The sequence below is a fragment of the Emydura macquarii genome, unplaced genomic scaffold (assembly GCF_026122565.2).
Source record: "Emydura macquarii macquarii isolate MOO-44397 ecotype Brisbane River unplaced genomic scaffold, CSIRO-AGI_Emac_v2 contig_2422, whole genome shotgun sequence".
In the NCBI taxonomy this organism is placed as follows: Eukaryota; Metazoa; Chordata; order Testudines; family Chelidae; genus Emydura; species Emydura macquarii.
In genome coordinates this window covers 12,678,639-12,698,152 of record NW_027132559.1, presented here as the reverse complement: position 1 = coordinate 12,698,152, position 19,514 = coordinate 12,678,639, and the positions used below count along the sequence as shown (strand labels likewise).

General features: G+C 37.9%; 1 protein-coding gene across 1 annotated transcript in view; it reads left to right on the top strand.

The window, feature by feature from the left end:
- The window catches only part of KCNH8 (potassium voltage-gated channel subfamily H member 8), a 326,349-nt gene that overhangs the window by 168,105 nt on the left and 138,730 nt on the right, over window positions 1-19,514 (top strand). Inside the window, exons 4-5 of the mRNA XM_067561636.1 lie at window positions 8,310-8,437; window positions 16,501-16,741. Of these exons, the coding sequence (XP_067417737.1) occupies window positions 8,310-8,437; window positions 16,501-16,741 (369 nt within the window). The remainder of the gene's footprint in view (window positions 1-8,309; window positions 8,438-16,500; window positions 16,742-19,514) is intronic.

Sequence of the window (19,514 nt, the reverse complement as noted above, 5' to 3'; positions counted from 1 at the left end):
ATTTCTAAGAGTAGGTCTACACTAATGATGGTGAGTAGAGTACAGACACTGCACGTCCCACTAGCACGGGTATAAATAACATTGTAGACAGTGAGGTACTGCTTAGGCGAGTAGAGTACCCTATATGACTGAACCTTAGGGTATATACCCTACATGGCTGTCTACATGCCAAATCAGTGCCTTCCAAATCTACACTGTAATTTTTAGCAATGTGGTTTCCTGCTGTCTCCCTGCTCCGGGAGCCTTTCCCCACTGCTTCCCTCCTGCTGGAGATTTTTACTCTCATGGATAGCTACACACAGCAGTGAGTGTGAATGCAGCCTGCCTTTAACAGCGGCATGTAACTACACATATCCTACACACTGTGCCTTTGTGTAGACAAGTGAGAACTAATGGGTTGTCCTTTCTAAAGGAGAATAGTGTTTTTGACCTCATACAAATATAAGAACGGCCACACTGGATCAGGCCAATGGTCCATCTAGCTCAGTAGCCTGTATTCTGACAAGGCCAGTGCCAGATGCTTCAGAGGGAATGAATGGAATGGGGCAATTTCAGTGATCCATCCCCTGTCATCCAGTACCAGCTTCTGGCAGTTGGAGGGTTAGGGACACCTGTAGCATGAGGCTATGACCCTGACCATTTGGCTAATAGCCATTGATGGACTTTCATAACGTCCCATGGCAATGAGTTCCGCAAGTTTATAGTGCATTGTGTGAAGAAGTACTTCCTTTTGCTTGTTTTAAACCTGCTGTCTGTTAATTTCATTGGATGGCCACTAGTTCTTGGGTTGGATGAAGGGGTAAATAACATTTCTTTATTCATTTTCTCCATACCATTCATGATTTTATAGATCTCTGTCACAGTTCTCCCTTAGTCGTCTCATATCTAAGCTGAACAGTTCCAGGCTTTTTATCTCTGCTTATATGGAAGCTGTTCCATGCCCTTAATCATTTAGTTGCCTTTCTCTTCACTTTTTCCAATTCTAATATAGTTTTTGAGATGGGGCAACTGCATACAGTATTCGAGGTGTGGGAGTACCATAGCTTTATATAGGGGCATTATGATTTTTTCTGTCTTACCCCTTTCCTAATGGTTCTTAAAATTCTGTTAGCTTTTTTGATTGCCATCGTTTGTTTTGAGCAGGTGTTTTCAGAGAACTATCCACAATGATGCCAAGAACCCTTCCCTGAATGGTAACAGCTAATTTAGACCCCATCGTTTTGTATGTATAGTTGGATTATATTTTCCAATGAGCATTACTTTGTATTTATCGACATTGGACTTCATGTACCATTTGTTGCCCAGTCACCCAGTTTTGTGAAATCCCTTTGTAACAGTTAGCTTTGGATTTAACTATCTTGAGTAATTTTGTATCATCTGAAACTTTGGTCACCTCACTGCTCACCTCCTTTCCTGGATCATTTATGAATATGTTCACCCCTTTTAGCACTGATCCCAGTAGATTTCCCTGGGAACCCCTCGATTTACCTCTCTCTTTGGTGAAAACTGACCATTTATTCCTACCATTTATTTCCTATATTTTAACCAGTTACTGATCCATGACAGGATTTTCTCTCTTATCTCATAACAGCTTACTTTGCTTAAAAGCCTTTGCTGAGGGACCTTGTCAAAAGCTTTCTGAAAGTCCAAGTACAGTCTGTCAGTTGAATCATCCCTGTCCACATGCTTGTTGACTCCCTTAAAGAATTCTAATAGATTTTTGAGGCATGATTTCCCTTACAAAAGCCATGTTGACTTTTTCCCAACAAATTGTGTTATTCTATGTGTCTGATAATTCTGTTGTTTATTATAGTTTCAACCTGTAATTGCTAAGATCTCCTCTGGAGCCCTTTTAAAAAATAGGTGTTACATTAGCTACCTGCAGTCATCTGGTACAGAGGCTGATTTAAGAGAGATCTTAAATTCTGCGATTTCATTATCTTAGTTCCTTCAGAACTCTTGGGTAAATACCATCCGGTCCTGATAACTTCTTATTATTTAGTTTACAAATTTGTTTGAAAACCTCCTCCATTGACACCTCAATCTCGGACAGTGCTTCAGATTTGTCACCTAAAAATAATGGCTTGGGTGTGGGGATCTCCCTCATATCCTTTGCAGTGAAGATTAATGCAAAGAATTAATTTAACTTCTCTGCAATGGCCTTGTCTTCCTTAAGTGCCCTTTAGCACCTTGATTGTCCAGTGGCCTCACTGACTGCTTGGCAGACTTCCTGTTTCTGTTGTACTTTTTTTATGTTAATTTTTGGGTCTTTAACTACTTGCTCTTTTTATACATTTGCACTTGATTTGCTAAAGTTTATGCTCCCTTTTATTTTCCTCAGTAGGGTTTGACTTCCAATTTGTATAGGATTTTTTTGGGGGGGTCTCTAACTGCCTCTTTTACTCTTCTGTTTAATCATGGTGGTATTTTTTTTATTCTTTTGCTGTTTATTTATTATTTGAGGTATATATTTAGTTTGAGCCTCTATCATTGTAATATTAAAAAGTTTCCATGCAGGCTTTTTATCCTTGTGACTGTTCCTTTTAATTTCCATTTAATTAGCTTCCCCATATTTGTGTAGTTCCCCTTTTTGAAGTTAAATGCTGCTGTGATGGGTTTCTTTGCCTTTTCCCCCTACAAGGATGTTAAATTTAATTATATTATGGTTGCTATTACTGAGCAGTTCAGCTATGTTCACCTCTTGCACCAGATCCTGTGCTCCACTAAGAAGTGAATCAAGAATTGCCTCTCGCTTTGTGGAGTCCAAGACAAGCTGCTCCAAGAAGCAGTTATTGATGGTGTGTAGAAATTTTATATCTGCATCCCTTCCTGAGGTGACATACACCCAATCAATATGAGGACAGTTGAAATCCCCCATTATTACTGCATTTTCTGCCTTTGTAGCCTCTTTTATCTCCCTGAGCGTTTCATCATCACTGTCACTATCCTGATAAGATGGTCAATAGCATATTCTTACTGCTGTGCTCTCATTTGTCTCCATAGAGATTCTATGGTATAGTTTGATTTATTAAGATTTTTACATCATGGTTTTAAGACACAGGCCTGTGTCAGAGCTACACCAATCCATGAGCTCCCCAGTGCCCACGGGAGGGTGCACATAGTACCTCACTTTAGAAGGATAAAACTTGTGTCCTCCCTGCTGCCAGCCTGCTCCACTGGTGATATGGCCTTTTAAACTGATTTGCGCTCCACAGAGCAGCAGGAGGAAGCAATCCTGTGTTACAGTTGTGCCTGACTGTAGGGATGGGGGCCAAAGATCAAAAGTCTATTTTTTCCTTCTCCCCTCTTTCTCATGCACACAAGGGCTGAAAAAAATGACCCTCTGTCATTGATTCCAGACTTGGATATTAATATACACTAGTTTAAAACAGAGGTTTTCCAGCAAATGGGCTATGCATGTTGAATATCCATTGAAAGCCAATAACTGTCAAGATGTAGTCCATCACTTGTCTGCAGAGCTCTTCCTTGTGGTGTACAAAATTAGATACTTTGGAACCCAAGCAATGGAGGACTGGGGTGTTGCCTATTGTGGCAGGATCCAAAAAGTCTTTCCTTATGATAAAGTGACCCATAGAATAACAAAAAATTGCATAGCTACTGTTTATGGGCCCTGCACTGCAGGCATTTGTGCACTTGAGTAAGTTTACCTACGTAAGAGGTTCTACTGAAGACAGTGGAGTTACTTTCATGAGTAATTTAGTTAAACATTTAAGTGTTTGTAGGATTATATCCTAAAAATATTTTTTCTACCTTCTCCCTGTGCCCCCACTGTCACTTTTAATTTTTTAACTAAATAACTTCCCTTGTGCTTAAAAGGAATAGTTGTATGCACTTGCTGTTTTTCTGGTTCTTGACTTAGTGGCTGCTACATCAGTGCACAAAAATGTGACCTAAATAAAAATCATTGAATAATCATTGGAATGTATGGGCAAGTACAGTTATTTTTAGGAAAATTATTTTTATTTACTTATGCTTTTAGATTTCTTTGTCACCTGGGCAGGGTTGCAGGCACAGACATGTATGCACACACTGAATGACTCCTCTGTTTGTTCCTTTTAGTAGTCCACTCTGCACTTTGTTTAAACAAACTTCCAGTGCAATACTAGAGATGTTCTTGCAGAACCCTTTTCTAAATAAATAAGGGTTCTTTTAGTCTCTAAAACAGCCTTTTATGAATTTATTTGTTTGCTGAAATCTGTGTCTAGACTGCTATTATACATTTAAATCCTGCTCATGTGATTATTTATGTCAGAAATAAATCTTCAGGATTTTTCTATGTAATATGAATGAAAAATGCTATACAAGGGCTGGATATGAATCTCTCTCTCACACACACACACGCTCACACGTAATACGTAATAATGATCCATGACTGGACCAGGAGCATCATGCCATGCAGGGGACACTGGGGGAATTTCCACTCCTAGCCAGAGGAAGAGGTTCTAGTGAGGGAAACTTGAGGGATTTCTAAGTAACACATCCAGTTGGTGGATAATGTTCAATTAGCAGAGGAAGTGAAAGCAGAGTTATAATATAAAGAGACTTAATCTCTGACCTAATCTGTGGAAAAAATACCAGAGTCTGAAACACTCTAAGTCATGCTTAATTTGGAGTTGTGGTCAAGAAATAAAAACTTACGGCTGTAACCTCCACAAGGTCAATATTGAATCAGTGGTATAATTTTTATCTCCCACTTGATGAATAAACATTTTATTCTATATTTCAGATTTTTAAGGACTCTCACCTCATTAAGGGAATGAGAATATTATAAACCAATAAAGTGTCCTGTACCATATCCACTGCTGTGCACTGACTCCTTTGCCTTACTCTGATGATGCAATGTAACTATAAACATGGCTCAGTCAGCCGTATAAGCTGAGGTTATGGTTCTTTTACATGGCTAGAGCAGCACAAAGCCACTGGAGCACGCCAGTGAATCTGTCTTCTGATTTATAAATAAGGGGGAGATTTTCAGAGGTACAAAGAGGAATATAGGCACCCAACAGCCATTGAGTTTTAATGGGAGTGACAAATATAAAAGACGTGGGGCTTGATCCTGCATACACTTGTTCACTGTCAACTTTGGCAAAAAGGGTACAGGATAATGCCTTTACTTTTATTTGGCAGTTTATTAGCAGGCAGTGCCAGAGGTCTCATATTAAGATTTGCCATTCTTTACTGAATCTTTTCTCTTGGTAAATAATATCTGATTTCTCACTCTTAATATATGTGATTCTGTAGATGACAATGTATAAAAGAAACAGTGTAGGGGGAAGCAGGAAGAGATGGAAAATGAATGATCACTTCTGTCATCAGACACAGGTGAAGAGGTGGAGTGAAAACTAAACTGGAAAGCATCCTTTAAGTGCTATTTTTTACAATTTTTATCACACAGGAAGGGGTGTCTGTACAGATTTTAAGCCCAAAAATGGAGCTTTTTTTGGAATGTTAATCTGTCACAATACGTGGGGAGATGAAAAATCTCTTTGATTTTAAACACAGGATAAAAATAAAAGGAGTACTTTAAAGTGTCTGTATATTTCAGTGTGGGTTTATTGTACTGTTTTTTATTCCAAGACTGGTCATGTAGAGAGGAAGCAGTAAATACTTTTCTGTGCATTGTAATTTTTTGAAAACTGAGTAGTAACCAGCTCTGTATTTTAAAAATTATAAGCAAATTTCCTTGTTCTAAGAAGTGATTTGCAGACCTGTTACAATAGGGAATGATCATAAAAAAAAAATACACAGATTTCAAAAGCACAATCAGCGAACAAGAAAGCTCAGAAGGAAATCAGGATTGACTCCTTCAGTGGAGGCATATGCAAGTTCAGAAATTGGAAACTTTCCTCATCCAGTAGCTGTGTTACAAGTGATGGTTTAAATGGGCCAACAGCATGACTAACTTTTCTCTTTCACAAGCAGCTCCTTTTCATTGTCATCACTAACTTCTACTCAAGGATGGGAATTTTATGTGTCATTTCTGTAATATTTTTTCCAAAATGTATTCTACATTTCCCCCCCACCACCACCCTTTTACTGATTACTGGGACTTCTCTTGCTAGTACTTCTACTGATACAATCTTTGACAAATTATGGAATCAGGCTCTGACTGGAGTCAAGTGCTATAGAAAAGCTACACAAATATGCAACCTTTGTAATTCTAAGTTCCACACCAAACTGTAGCACCTGAATCTGATAGTGAAGCACTAAAAGAGATACTAGAAGTGGAGGGAGATGAAGATTCTGAAAAAGAAGAGAGTAAAACAAACCTAAAGTAAGTTTTGAAAAAATTCCAGAGAAATCACAAGTGTTCCTACACTAGAGCAGAAATTGGGCCCTGATTCAGGAAAGTACTGAAGCTCAGTTCATCCTTATTTAGCAAAGCACTCAATCACATACTGAACTTTAAGCCAATTAAAGTAAAAGGGACTTAAGCAAGTGCTTAAAATTAAATGTGCTTAAGTGTTTTGCTGAATCGAAGCCTTAGTGATGACAGGGAAAAAGAGCTACATTTGAAGATGAAGACTGAGCTTGGTGGTGCTGCTGGTATTTTCAAAAGCTCATATGCATCAGTCTGGCCTTGCACCACATCTCACTGTTATAACTGGGGTCTGCTGAAAAGAGACTGCCATTTGGGCTAAATTATGTAATGGATTATTTTATGTGAAAAAGTGTCCACTCAGGATTGGATGATAATACTAAACTTTACCAAACTGTGACCAGAATAGGATTTGAACTCTGATAATAAAGACTTGCTACCATTTGTGGCTATGTGTGTCTCAGTTCATCACAGGAAACACATATGCTCTGACTTTTAGAGGGGCTGACTACCAGGAGCGCCCATTGAAGTTTTTATAGTTGCTCACCGCCTTAAAATATCGGGCTAACACTATTGCACAGTTTACAATCCAGTGACTTAATACTGCAAACGTTTTACTCAGTTACACTACTCATATGTAACTTTTGCTCATATATGCTTAATAATCCGTAGATTTGGAGTTTGAATGTTGGCCATAACGGATACGTGAACACACCACAAAAGCGAAAGGGCAAGGATGGCTTTTGGGTACAGATTTTATAATTATATGGCTATTCATTGGTACCACAGCTTTCTATTTATTTTTTTTTAACTAGAATACAAATACACTCCTTTTTGGTTGGTTCCTTTTTGGTTGCACAAATTAAATGTAACATTTTTCAGTGAGAGGTTGGGGTGATTGGTTCCCTCCATATTGCCTCATTAGTGATCTTGTGCTGCATATTATCCTTCATATCAGTTCTGTAGATATCAGGCCTCCCTGACTTCTCCTGGGCAGGCTTCAAGATGTGCGTATTTGGTCTATTGTTAATTTCTGACTGTGCTAATTGTACTTTATCATCCATATATTCCACATTGATTTTAATTAGACTTGCTTGACAGACAGGTTCTTCCTATACTCCCACAATTCCTTTTCTCAATTGTGGCAGTACTGTTGTTCTTGACATTTTATAGAATATGATCCAAACTCTGCTCTCCTTTACTCCAGCATCAATCCAAGGCAATTGCACTGATTTCAGAGGAGTTGATCTTAATTATTACATTATAAGTGAGACCTGAATTTGCTTGTATGATTGACAGTTGCAGATATCTGAATGAGAGGCTTGGGAGCAGCATCAAAATTTCCAAAAACAATGTTCGATCCTTGTCCTTAATGCATTTTGTGTTACTAAAGAATGCATCAAGTGATGACTATGTGATAGGAAAATTATAATTATAAAGGCATGGAAATGAGAATTAGACATGCCTAACAATCACACTTTCTGTCAAACATACAGTGGCATTGTGGAAATGTAATGAGTTAGTGTTTTTTTTAATTTTTTGTTTTTTATTACACCACAACAGGGGAATTTCTAAATTTACATTTCCAACATTTTTTCTTTTTTTAAACAAAAAGAAGTTGATGAAATTTTGAGGATGTGGTGATTAATCCCAGCCACTCTTGCCTTTGGTCAGTGATCAGTTGCAGTTTATTTTCTGAAAATGGAAAGGGAGAAAAGTGCTGTGTTTTCCTATGTCTGAAGCTATGAGTTATAATGAATTGCTTTTCATTTGAACAAAGGCATTTACTTTTTTATAGGAAAGTGATTTTTGCTTCTCCTTTTGAAATGGGGATATTTTGGTGCACACAATACTTACATCTATTGCACCAAAATTATTTGCACCAAACTGTAAAATGTTAGTAGTTCAGCTCTCACAGGTTCAAGTGACATCGGCTGATGTTTAATGGGCTCTCGCTTTTATTCTACAGAAAAATGCAAAGGAAGAGGAAAAGCAGGTTCGCATTTTGATTCAGCCCGGAGACGGAGTAGAGCTGTCCTTTATCATATCTCCGGACACCTTCAAAGAAGAGAAAAGAACAAATTAAAAATTAATAATGTAGGTGTAATGCACGTTTCATTTTCCCTCCTCTTTTTAGCACATATGTTCTCTTGCTTCTGAAAGAGCAGCAGATGCTCTCACTAGCTTTACTAATTATTTTTCATTTTCTTTGACATACATATTTGCACAGTTGTTTATTTTAACAAATGCACTGAAAAAGGTCAGCACATACATAAGAAAAGTCCTTAATCGCAATGTTGTCATAGCAAGAGGATTAAAGTATATTACAGTGCAGTGCAGAGCAGCATGTAGACAGCTATGGCTGTGGTATTTCACTTGCAGTTTATGAACCAGGACAATACATTTAGTCACATTATACATATGGGATATTTTTATCAAAAGAAAAGGCCTTCTGAAATTTCTCAAAACTTAATTGTAATTTCCAGTTTTCCCCATATAATTGCTTTTATTACCTTTTGCTAGAAGGTCCATTAATAGATTAAAGTAATAAAAATCTACATGTTACAAGAAATCCAGAAGGGATTTCACGGTGAAGAACATTTGGTTTGAATATATCTAACTTGGTTCTGTACATAAACTGATTTGCTTGTACTTTAATTGCAGTAATACTTCCTCTGTAATAAGAAAATGTTGATGCTTATCTCTAAGTAACTGTAACTGACAAGTGCGGTCATAAAACACTCCATGGATGTTGTATTTGTTTTAACTTTGTCCGTTTTGTTCAGGGTCAGCCTTTCTATCATTATATTCCTGATACGCCCCCCTCCCAGAAGACACAAAATAAAATAACTATAAATTCTGGGTAAAGCCATTAGGCTTTTTTGATAAATCGTAACCAGTAAATAAAATAGTTGCCTGTTACCATGATGCCCTAAGTGTCTACAATCCCCTTCCAATCAACGACCCCAAAGTATGTCAATATGATACACTGTGGGTATGTCTACACTGACGGCGGCAAAGTCGCCACTGTCAGATCAATCTTTCTGGATTAAGTGAGCAGTCAGTGAAGACCTGCTCAATCGATCAAGAAGTCAACCTAGTAAAACCACCTCCTCAAGTAGTGTAGTGCTGCGTCAATGGGAGTGCACTTCCTGTCAGCGCAGTGCAGTGAAGACACCGCGCAGAACGGAAGTACAGCAGTCGACGGGAGTTACGCAAACTACTCTGCATAGCTTGCGTAACTCCCATCAACTGATGCCAAATTTCCAGGTAAGAGTAGACCAGACCTGTGATAGCCAGTTGTCAAAGCAGTACTCAGAACCTCAAGAGCCAAATCCTCAACTGCAGTAGACCAGCGTAACACCATTGAAATTGATGCTTGTTTACACCCACTGAGGCTTTGGACCCAAGTCTCCAACTCCTTTTGAACTTTAACCCAGTGTTGATGACTCCTTTGTTCCTCTACCTCCACACAGGTGAGTGATCAGAATCTTACAGCAAATATTCTTACAGGGAATCTTAAAGCAAATAGTACTAATTATGCTTGTCTGACATCACTCTATGATGTCACGTCAGCACATTCACTCCCTGCTGCCATTAAGCAGGACTCATGAGCTCTGCCTGTCTCCTCAGCCCAGTGAATAAGACTGACTTCCAATTAAATGATTATAAAGGAATGTAGTGTGCATGATCCTAAGAGAAACAGAAACAAGATTGATTACTTAATTTATATGCTGAGCCGAGATGTCTCATAATTCCTTAAACCTGAGGGACCATTACACATATCAAGCATTCAGGAAATAGGTGGATTGCTAAGGGTGGAGATTGCACAGTGTTGTGGGAGGGAATAAGGAGCTCACACAAAAGCTGGACTGAAATGTGATCCTTGCACTCATGGAAACTCAGACTGCTCTTTTAACAACTCCTTTGGGAGCACAACTCCCCCCCCCCAGGGCACAGGAACAGGTGAGAAGTTAATAAAGCCATGTCCACTGTCTTCCCAAATTGCCCGCTAGCAAATCTCTCTGGCCATGCAGCCCCGTGTGTGTGACTTCCCAGTGTATGAGCAAATTCTGAGAGGCCATACTTGGAGGCACAATTATTTTGGTGCTGTACTGGGGCAAAGCAGCTCCTCACAGCCTTAAATGAGGGTTTGGCATAATCTAACTCTTAATGATTTGGTCAGGGGCCACTGCAAAAACATTGCCACTTCAAACTTGCCAGTTCTTTAGTGCCCACCCTCAAATATAGAATCTTCCAACATTGGGAAGTATTCTCATTAACGTAGTGGCTGTGAGCAACTCTCAGCTAGAAGCAGAGCACAAAGCCAAGCCCCTTAGACTTTCACAAAGTCTTTGACAAGGTCCCTCACCAAAGGCTCTGAAGCTGTCATGGGATAAGGGGGAAGATCTTCTCCTGGAGCAATAACTGGTCAAAAGGTAGGAAACAAAGGGTAGGAATAAATAGTCTGTTTTCACATTGGGGACTGGTGTCCCAAGGGGTCTGTACTGGGACCAGTACTGTTCAGCATATTCATATATGATCTGGAAAAAGGGTTAAACAGTGAAGTGGCACAATTTGCAGATGATACAAAACTACTCAAGCCAGTTAAGTCCAAAGCAGACTGCGAAGAGTTACAAAAGGATCTCACAAAGCTGCAGCAGGTATATCTTGCACAGTCTCTCTGGCTACATCTACGCTGCCATTAAACAGTCGTGGCTGGCCCATGTCAGCTGACCTAGGCTCCTGGGGCTTGGGCTATGGAGTTCTAAAATCACAGTGTAGACGTTTGGGCGCAGGCTGAAGCCCAGGTTCTGGGACCCTCGCAGCAAATTTTACAGCCCCATAGCCCAAGTCCTACGAGCCCGCGTCAGCTGACTTGGGCCAGCCATGAATGTTTAATTGCAGTGTAGACATACCCTCTGTGCACTGCAGAGTTTGGGGGAGATATTGTGGTCTGCACTATCTCACACTCTGGAGTGTGCTTTAAAGGCACAGCCTAGACCTGAATGAGAAAGCACATTTGTGTATCAGTAGAAGGATTTAACTGACTATATTCACAACTAGTATTGTCCTACAGCCTGACTCATCAAAACTATATGATTTATTTTTCAAGTTACAGTAACTTTTGTGTTCATAGCAATATCACAATGGGAGGTCTAAGGCACTGATCACAATAGACACGCTGAATTGTCCCTTGTCTTTCCCACTGCTTTGTCAGTTCCCCAGAGAAAAAGAAATAACTCATGAATTTAAACAATGAACTGTGTTATGTGAAAAGATGAAGATAAGAATAATAGCCCTTATAATCAAGAACTTAAAACAAGGGACAAACTTTGTTATGGCATGCTCAGGGCTCGTCCTGCTTAGGGAAAATAATCTCAACAGCTGTATTGCAATATAACTAAAACTCACCCAGGTCTATGACAAACAAGAAACCATCGATAGCTGTGAATTAACACAACAGCAGAAATATTTTTAGAGCCATATACTTAGGAGAAAGAACAGCTTTCTCAGATTTATGACTCTGTCATGGGTATAAGACGAGTATAACAAAGAGACAAGTGCTATCCAAGGATGGCATGGAGAATCAGCCTGTAAAGAATATTCACTGGAATATTCTTGGAGTGAGAATTTTGAACAATAGTGCAAGTCTAAGAAAGAAAACATGAAGATACAGTTGTTAGAAGAAAGAAGATATTCTTTTATTATTTATTATTTATTATTACTATTTGTATGTCACTAGCATCTAAAGTCCAAACTGAGATTGGGATGTAAGAGAGAGTCCCTACCATGAAGAGTTGATAATCTAAGTAAACAAAACAGACAAAAGATGGGAAGGGAAATGTAGGGACTATTCAAAAGCTCATACAGCAACTCAGTGGGAATAGACCCCAAGTCTCTTGACTTGTAAGCTAGTGCCCTACTCTACAGATCATACTGCCTCTGAAGCACAATGACGAACGTTTACTAGACTTCCCTGGAAATTCCCCTAGGATGGGGCTCGTGCAAAATAATCCAAAAAGAATTGCAGAGGGCGAAGTATTCCAGGCCAGTGGAAGCAGCTGTGACTCCTTCCTCTGGAGCATCAGGAATTATTGCTGCTGAAGCTGGGACACTGGACAGGGTGGGCCAGTGCTCTGAGATGTACTTCTAGGCTGAGCATTCTCTCTCTCAGGTGCTTGACTGGCTGTTTCTTTCTCACATGCTCAGGGTCTAACTGATTGCCATATGTGGAGTCAGGAAGGTAATTTCTCCCCAGGTCAGACTAGCAGTGACCTTGGTTTGTTTGTTTGTTTGTTTGTTTGCCTTCCTTTGCAACATAGAGTGCAGTTCACTTGTCAGGACCGTATGGGTATATCTCAATTAATCAATTTCCTGCCATTATAGGGGCCATGGCATGAGTGCCCTTCAGTCCCTCCTATTTTCTGCCTGTGACACATAATAGTTTAGTGTCCTGCAGGCTGTAATACTTTCATCTAATACAGATTTCTGGGTTTATTGTGCAGGTGGCTAAGTGGTGGTGGTGGTGGTCTGTGATACACACGAGATCAGACTTAGTGATCTGAAGGTCTCTTCTGGACTTAAACTATATATGGCAGGGGGGGAAAAAACCACAGGTTCAGCAGCTGCAGAAATGAATTAATATTGCAGAGTACAAAACTAACCTACCAAGATCAATGGAGTAATTTGAATAAATGTATCAAACAGGTAGAGTTAGTATTTGACACTGCAGAAGAGAAGTGGGAGAATGGTCCCTTGGAGAAATGGAGAATTCTAAGGAAGCTTCAGTAAATGTAAAACATAAGGAGCTGGAAGATAAGATATTTCTCCTCAAAAGAGAACTAGAACTAATACAAAGAGCAACATTTTATACTGTCTGATTAAAAATGAACTGACAGCAGCCTGGACTTGTGGAACATAGGAAAACAGGATGAAGCTGTTGAACACCAGAACAAGGCAAAACCTCAGATTAGTGCAACTATGAAAATTCAGCCCGTGAACTTGAAGAATGAAGGGGCTGACGATGAAAAAGACAGAAATATCAGTGTTCCAAGAGAAATGTGCAATGATAAAGGTTGTGACAGACAAAGCTAGTTCGCGTATGCCTGCAGTCGCACAGTTGTTATCCATTTGTTGTGTTCATATTGAATAACTTCAGGATCAGAAGCAAACTTGTCTTGCTGAATGCATGCCAATTTCTACACTGTATTTTGTGAAGCTTTTCATTATCAGTACTGCAGGCCTGATGATAGCCGTACTAACCAGAATCAGAATGACACTGGGCAAGTGCTTCTGTTAGTGAATAATAATATGAGAAGGTTCATTAATAGATGCTGATGTTCAGCAGAATGAGAACTCTTTTTTGAAACTCTTGAGAGACAAAGAGACTGAAAATGAGGGAATTGGGTAATGTACTTGAATATGAAATTTGTATTTGCAGCAACCACTGCAGATAAGGACTCAAACAAGTTTCTCCTCTGGGGAACAAGGCTACCCAATGCACCATAAGTATACTCTAATGTCTATTGGGTCGTGTTCAATTTATTTGTGAGGCAAGATCTAGTCTGAATGCAATTATAAATAATGTTTAGGTTCATATAGCAGGAGTAAAAAGTCAAATAGTTTGTCTTAGGATAAAATGAAAGAGACTGCTTAAGAGGTAGAAGTGGAAGTCAGGTTGGGAGCCTTAAAGTCTACCTGTCCTGCAGAAAAGGATAGTCCTTTAAACAGGAACTCAATGGTATTTAATGGAATTCGTCCAGCAGAAAAGGAAATACAGTCAGTTCTTGGTCAATCCTATTCTTTATTAATTCTCACCTCTTGTGGGTTGATGGGGATTAACATTCACAGTTATCAGCCCATCAGCAGCATTAACAGGTCTGTTGCATTAGGGAAAGCACAACTTTGCAAAAACATTCCCTGTCAATATGAGGGGAAAATAAAGTATCTGATCATTTTCACAAGATATATTTCTGCCTTGCTTGAAGGAATGTGCTTCATTAAAACAGAGCTCTTTGTCTTGTAGGGAATGTCTATGCTACAGTTGGGAGGTGTGATTCCCAGCTCACATAGACAAACTCACACTAGCTCTGCTCAAGCTAGTGCGCTAAAAACATCAATGTAGCCTGGGGTAGCATGGGCAGTGGCTTGGACCAGTTGCCTGAGTACATACCTAGGGGCCATTCAGGTTTGTACTAAAGCAGCTAGCCCAAGATATTGTCCATTCTACCGCAAGCTACACTGCTATTTTTAGCACACTAGCTCAAGCAGAGGTAATGCAGTTCTGTCTACCCATACTGGGAATCACACCTCCCAGTTGCAGAATAGACATACCAATAGACATTATACTGAAAGTGTAGAGTAATTATTACTGATATAAGAGCCTTGGTTAACAAGTCCCTCAACCATGCATGTTGTATGTGATCCGAGACAAGCTTAAACAATGGTAGCTTTAAGTGTTAGATGTATGTGGTACCTGAGTGATTCTATTTTTTTCATCCTTTTTTTTTTCTTTTCTAGTTTAAAAACTAATGTAGTGTTTTGTGTAGTCTGTTTTCATGATGTCTGTTTCAACCTCATTCTATGTTTAAAAGGAATGCTACTCTCACCGTGGGGATGGGCAGAAGGAGAACAATTTTGGGACAAAGTCTGATTTCAGATACACTGGTGTAAATCCAGAGTAACTTTAGTAGATTTACACCAGTGTAACTAAGATCAGAATCTGTCCATTTATGAAATGCAAAGTGCTTTTTCTGCAAAGGTGACCTCTGTGCTTTGCTAAATTAACTTAATGAAGTTTCTATGCACTTAGCATCCAACCCTGTCCCCAATGAAGTCAATAGGAGTTTATTGAAAGGAACCAAGCATTTCTTAGTTCAGTTTCATATATGGTAGGGCTAGCATTAGTCGGTCTGGTTCAACTCTTTTACAGACTGTTTATTTGTGAGCTAAAGCATATCTTCTGCCAGAATTTTTCAACGATTCACAGCCATCAAAAACACAGACCCAACCTAAATTCAGAATCAGTGTACTTGAGGAACAGGATGTTTCCTGAGTTGTTAATGTACAGATTCCATCAGGTAAAATGCCGCTTACTGCAGTTGGAATTGATGCTTTTAATTTTTGAACTGTGAGATATAGTAATAATATCCAATACTCCAAACTTCCATGGTGCAAGTATGAACTGTGCTTAGTTCTGTTAGCCCACTAGGAAGATATTCACCAACAAAAGAACTGAAATAAAAAGTTATTCATTAGCAAATGATTGCCTTTGTTGTGCAGTTTACTTAAAACTTGTGTAATGAACTTGGAGATCCCTACATTAGTCACTCACATAAGTCAAGATTTGTTGGATCAGACCAATTACAAAGTTGGTGTGAAATCCCAATTGTATAATGCAAGAAAAAAATCTTGGCACTGTTTAATGTCAAGTCTAAATCTTTTATCAGTTTAAACTACTTCATACATGCTAAAGTTAAATGCAATGTGTGTGTCTGTCTGTCTGTCTCATGTAAATTGAAACAAACTCTCCTTTTTCTACAAGAAGATAGTATGATTAATTCATAACAACTTATTGAATAAATTTTGCTTCTTTTTCTCTTTACCAAATGATCTGTAAACATCAGATTTACCTCAAATTTGTTTTTGAAAATGTTTACCAGATAAAATCTGCAAATAACACTGTCTGTAGTTTGTTCACAAGCAGTTCATTGTGAAAATTGGTATGTTAAACTGAAGTGGTTTTTATTGGATGTGTAGGTCATGTGATATATTTCTGTTCCCAAACTGAATGGATGTAACTCATACAATCAGATTTCAGTGATGCTTGCTCTAGTTTACGGATGGAAAATCTACTTTCCTTTAATATTCTGCAATATTTGCTTAACTATGACTGTTTGGGAAAATATTCTAGCAAATTATTTTGTTTGTAGAAATATTAATAAAGATTGAACATAAAAGAGTTTACAAAGACACTCAAAGTGAATCTGTTTGTAAATTTGAATGATTATTTACCAAAAATGCTTTCCAGTATTTGCCCACCTGTAAATGTCACGAATATTTCTTGGCTCTTTTTATAACATGAAAGATCAAATTCATTGAAATATAATCTGAGGTCAGATATTTTTGCCTAACTTCTTCCATTCTTTCTCTTTCAGAATGTTTTTGTAGATAAACCAGCATTTCCGGAATACAAAGTTTCAGATGCAAAAAAGTCCAAATTCATATTGTTGCATTTTAGCACTTTTAAAGCTGGCTGGGACTGGCTTATTTTACTGGCAACGTTTTATGTTGCTGTGACTGTACCTTACAATGTTTGCTTTATTGGCAATGATGAGCTATCTACAACTCGAAGCACAACTGTCAGTGACATTGCAGTGGAAATTCTTTTTATCATAGGTAAGATACATTTTTATGCTTTCTGAATTTGTTGATGTTTTTTATTTTTTACAGAATATTTAAATTTAATGTAAAAGATGGAATAAAGATCAGACAATTATATTGCTTTTTAAAAAATTCAGTATCTCAGCAGCACATTCTAACAGATTTTTTTAGCAGATATTTGATAGTTTTTTTATTCTTGTATATTTATCATGCTACTTACCAAAATGTGGTGTATAGTTAGGCTTGCTATTGTAGTTTCAATGGGAAGATCTGCTTTTAAAAAAGAAAAGTGGTGCAATGTGATTTTCATATTGGAAATGATATCCCTGTTTCATCGTAATACAGGCCATGTTAGTACTGTTGGGTATGTTCTGTAATCCACCTCAGTGTTGGTATTTGAAGTATAAGTTTTGCTTTTTTGGTAGTCCTCTTTTCAGATTTTTAAACCGATTTTTGTTTTATGAATCCTCCAGTAATTATATCTCCAAAATGTTAAGGCAAAAATATAATGTATTGGGAAACTGAATTATTCCTGCTGTCTTTTATGTGGTGCACAGAATTTCTTTTTAGAGATACTACTTCATTCTATTTCTTTATGAAGACAGAAAAACTGATCATATAGGGGCTTTGATGCCTTTGAGTATAACAGAAAGGGTCTTAGAACTTTTTGTATTTCCAGTAGAGTTCTATATCTATTGATTAAAAAATGTGTAGATAAATTACTTAAGAGTATAGTACAATTCCTATGCCAATACATAGCTTTAAGGCCTTTATTTTTAGAAATATGGAAAGTTGAATAGGGTTTTATTTAACTCACAGAGACTTGGGAATGGGATATGGTAGAAAGGAAAGGATATGGAAGAGGGAATAAAATTACCAGCAGAGTAGAAGACGCTGAAAAGAATATATCTAAAGTACAAAATAAAATGGGAAATACCGTACATTTTCCTGTTTAAAAAAAAAAAAAGTGCTTTGGAATGAGAGGTTAACTCATGCATGAAATTATTACTATAAATGTCTCTGAAAAATAAAAACAAAACCCAAACTTCTTATACACCAAATTCCAAATGAAGGATATCTTTAAACAATAAAACTAGGGGGAAAAGTTTTTTCTTAAGATCATCTTAAAAAATGTTTCTTTCCCTTTACTGATAGAAGTTTGACTAAATTCAGTATAAGAATAGCTAGCAGGGATGATGGTGTAATGCATAAATATTTGTCTCTTCACCTTCGGAAGTAAGAATTCAAATGCAGATTTAAGGCAAAATTTTTCGCCCTGATACCTCATGGTGGATCTCTACTATTATTTTTCATTTATTCCCTTGAATTGCTTACATTATCCACAACCATTGCAGAATATGCAGTAGAGATCTACATTCTGTGATACAAATCAGACAGGGAGAATTTTTGTCCTTTGTAAAATGTGTGAGCTTTTCTCTAATCAGTTATGAAGCGACTACAGATTACATTATGAAAGGTGCAAAAACAAATCAGTTCAATTAGATCCATCTCAGAGAGTGTAAAAATATTGTAGATTCAAGGTTAAAATAACATGATGATCACAGTTTCTCTCAATGTACAGAATGCAAATAACTGGTTTATGTTATGACTGACTAATTAGAATTTGAGTATGAGAAAACATATACAGCATCTATCTGGTTTATGTGTAGTATTACTCATACGTAGCAAGATAGAGGATTTAAGGCCCAGCACTACTTTCTCTTTCTATTCCTGTGTAGAAATACAGAACTCTGAAATCAATAAATCAAAAACATTGATGTATCCATGATGCATGTAGCAAATGTACTTTTTATTTTTCCTGTCTTCTCTGATCTTTGCCTGCTATTTTTTATGCAAGCTCTTGGCTCTGTGATATAGAGAGTGAAGAAAGTAAAATCATGAATAAACAGATAGGGGTACAATTTTTGGTGCACTAAGGGGGATTTATTTGCCCCGTTCCAATTAACAATAATGAGAATCACACACACTACACTGAAAATGTACCCCATGCCATTTACTCTTTTTCACACATATTTGTTTAGTAATTGTTTTATTTATCCCCTTTGCTCTCCTCACTCCCTCCCCATGTTTATTTTGAACATAGAGGCTGGATTTTCTAATTATTGATCTGTTGTTCTGGGGACAGTTTGTTCAGCTCTTTTAGGGTTTCTATTTATTGTGTTTAAGGACTGGTTCTTTCATTTTTGTGTGGGAGTGGAAAATAATAGGCTTAATGTTCTCTTGGGACCCAGTCCAGCAAAACCCTTGAGCATTGACTCAACTTTCGGAACATGAGTTACCACACAATTAGATTAGTCACGTGCTCAAGGTGAAGCACAAGCTTGAGGGCTTTGTTGGGTTGTCGTCTTGACAAGGATATTTTTGGTTGATAATTTGTGCAATCTGAGGAAACGTTGAAAAGTGTTGAGGAAAATTCTTAAGGATAAGCGAAGTGAGAGAACTGATTGTAATAGGTCTTTATGACATAACTTAACTGCATCACTGTACTTGCAGATACTTAAGAAACTTGTATCTGTTTTAGATCTCTTTGATATCTCAGAATTTCAGATAATATTCTTTATTCACACATGCGTAGCTTCCATAAACTTTGTTTTATTTATTTTTAGGTAAGATATGCTCTCATTTGTTAGCAGAACCATTGATATAGCACACACAACAAGAAGGAAAATTCCTCTTGCGATTTCTAAAGGCATGTGAAGTTTAATGGGCAAGAACAACAGAATACGGTGCCTGCTGCATACCAGTCACCAAGAAAATTAGTAGGATG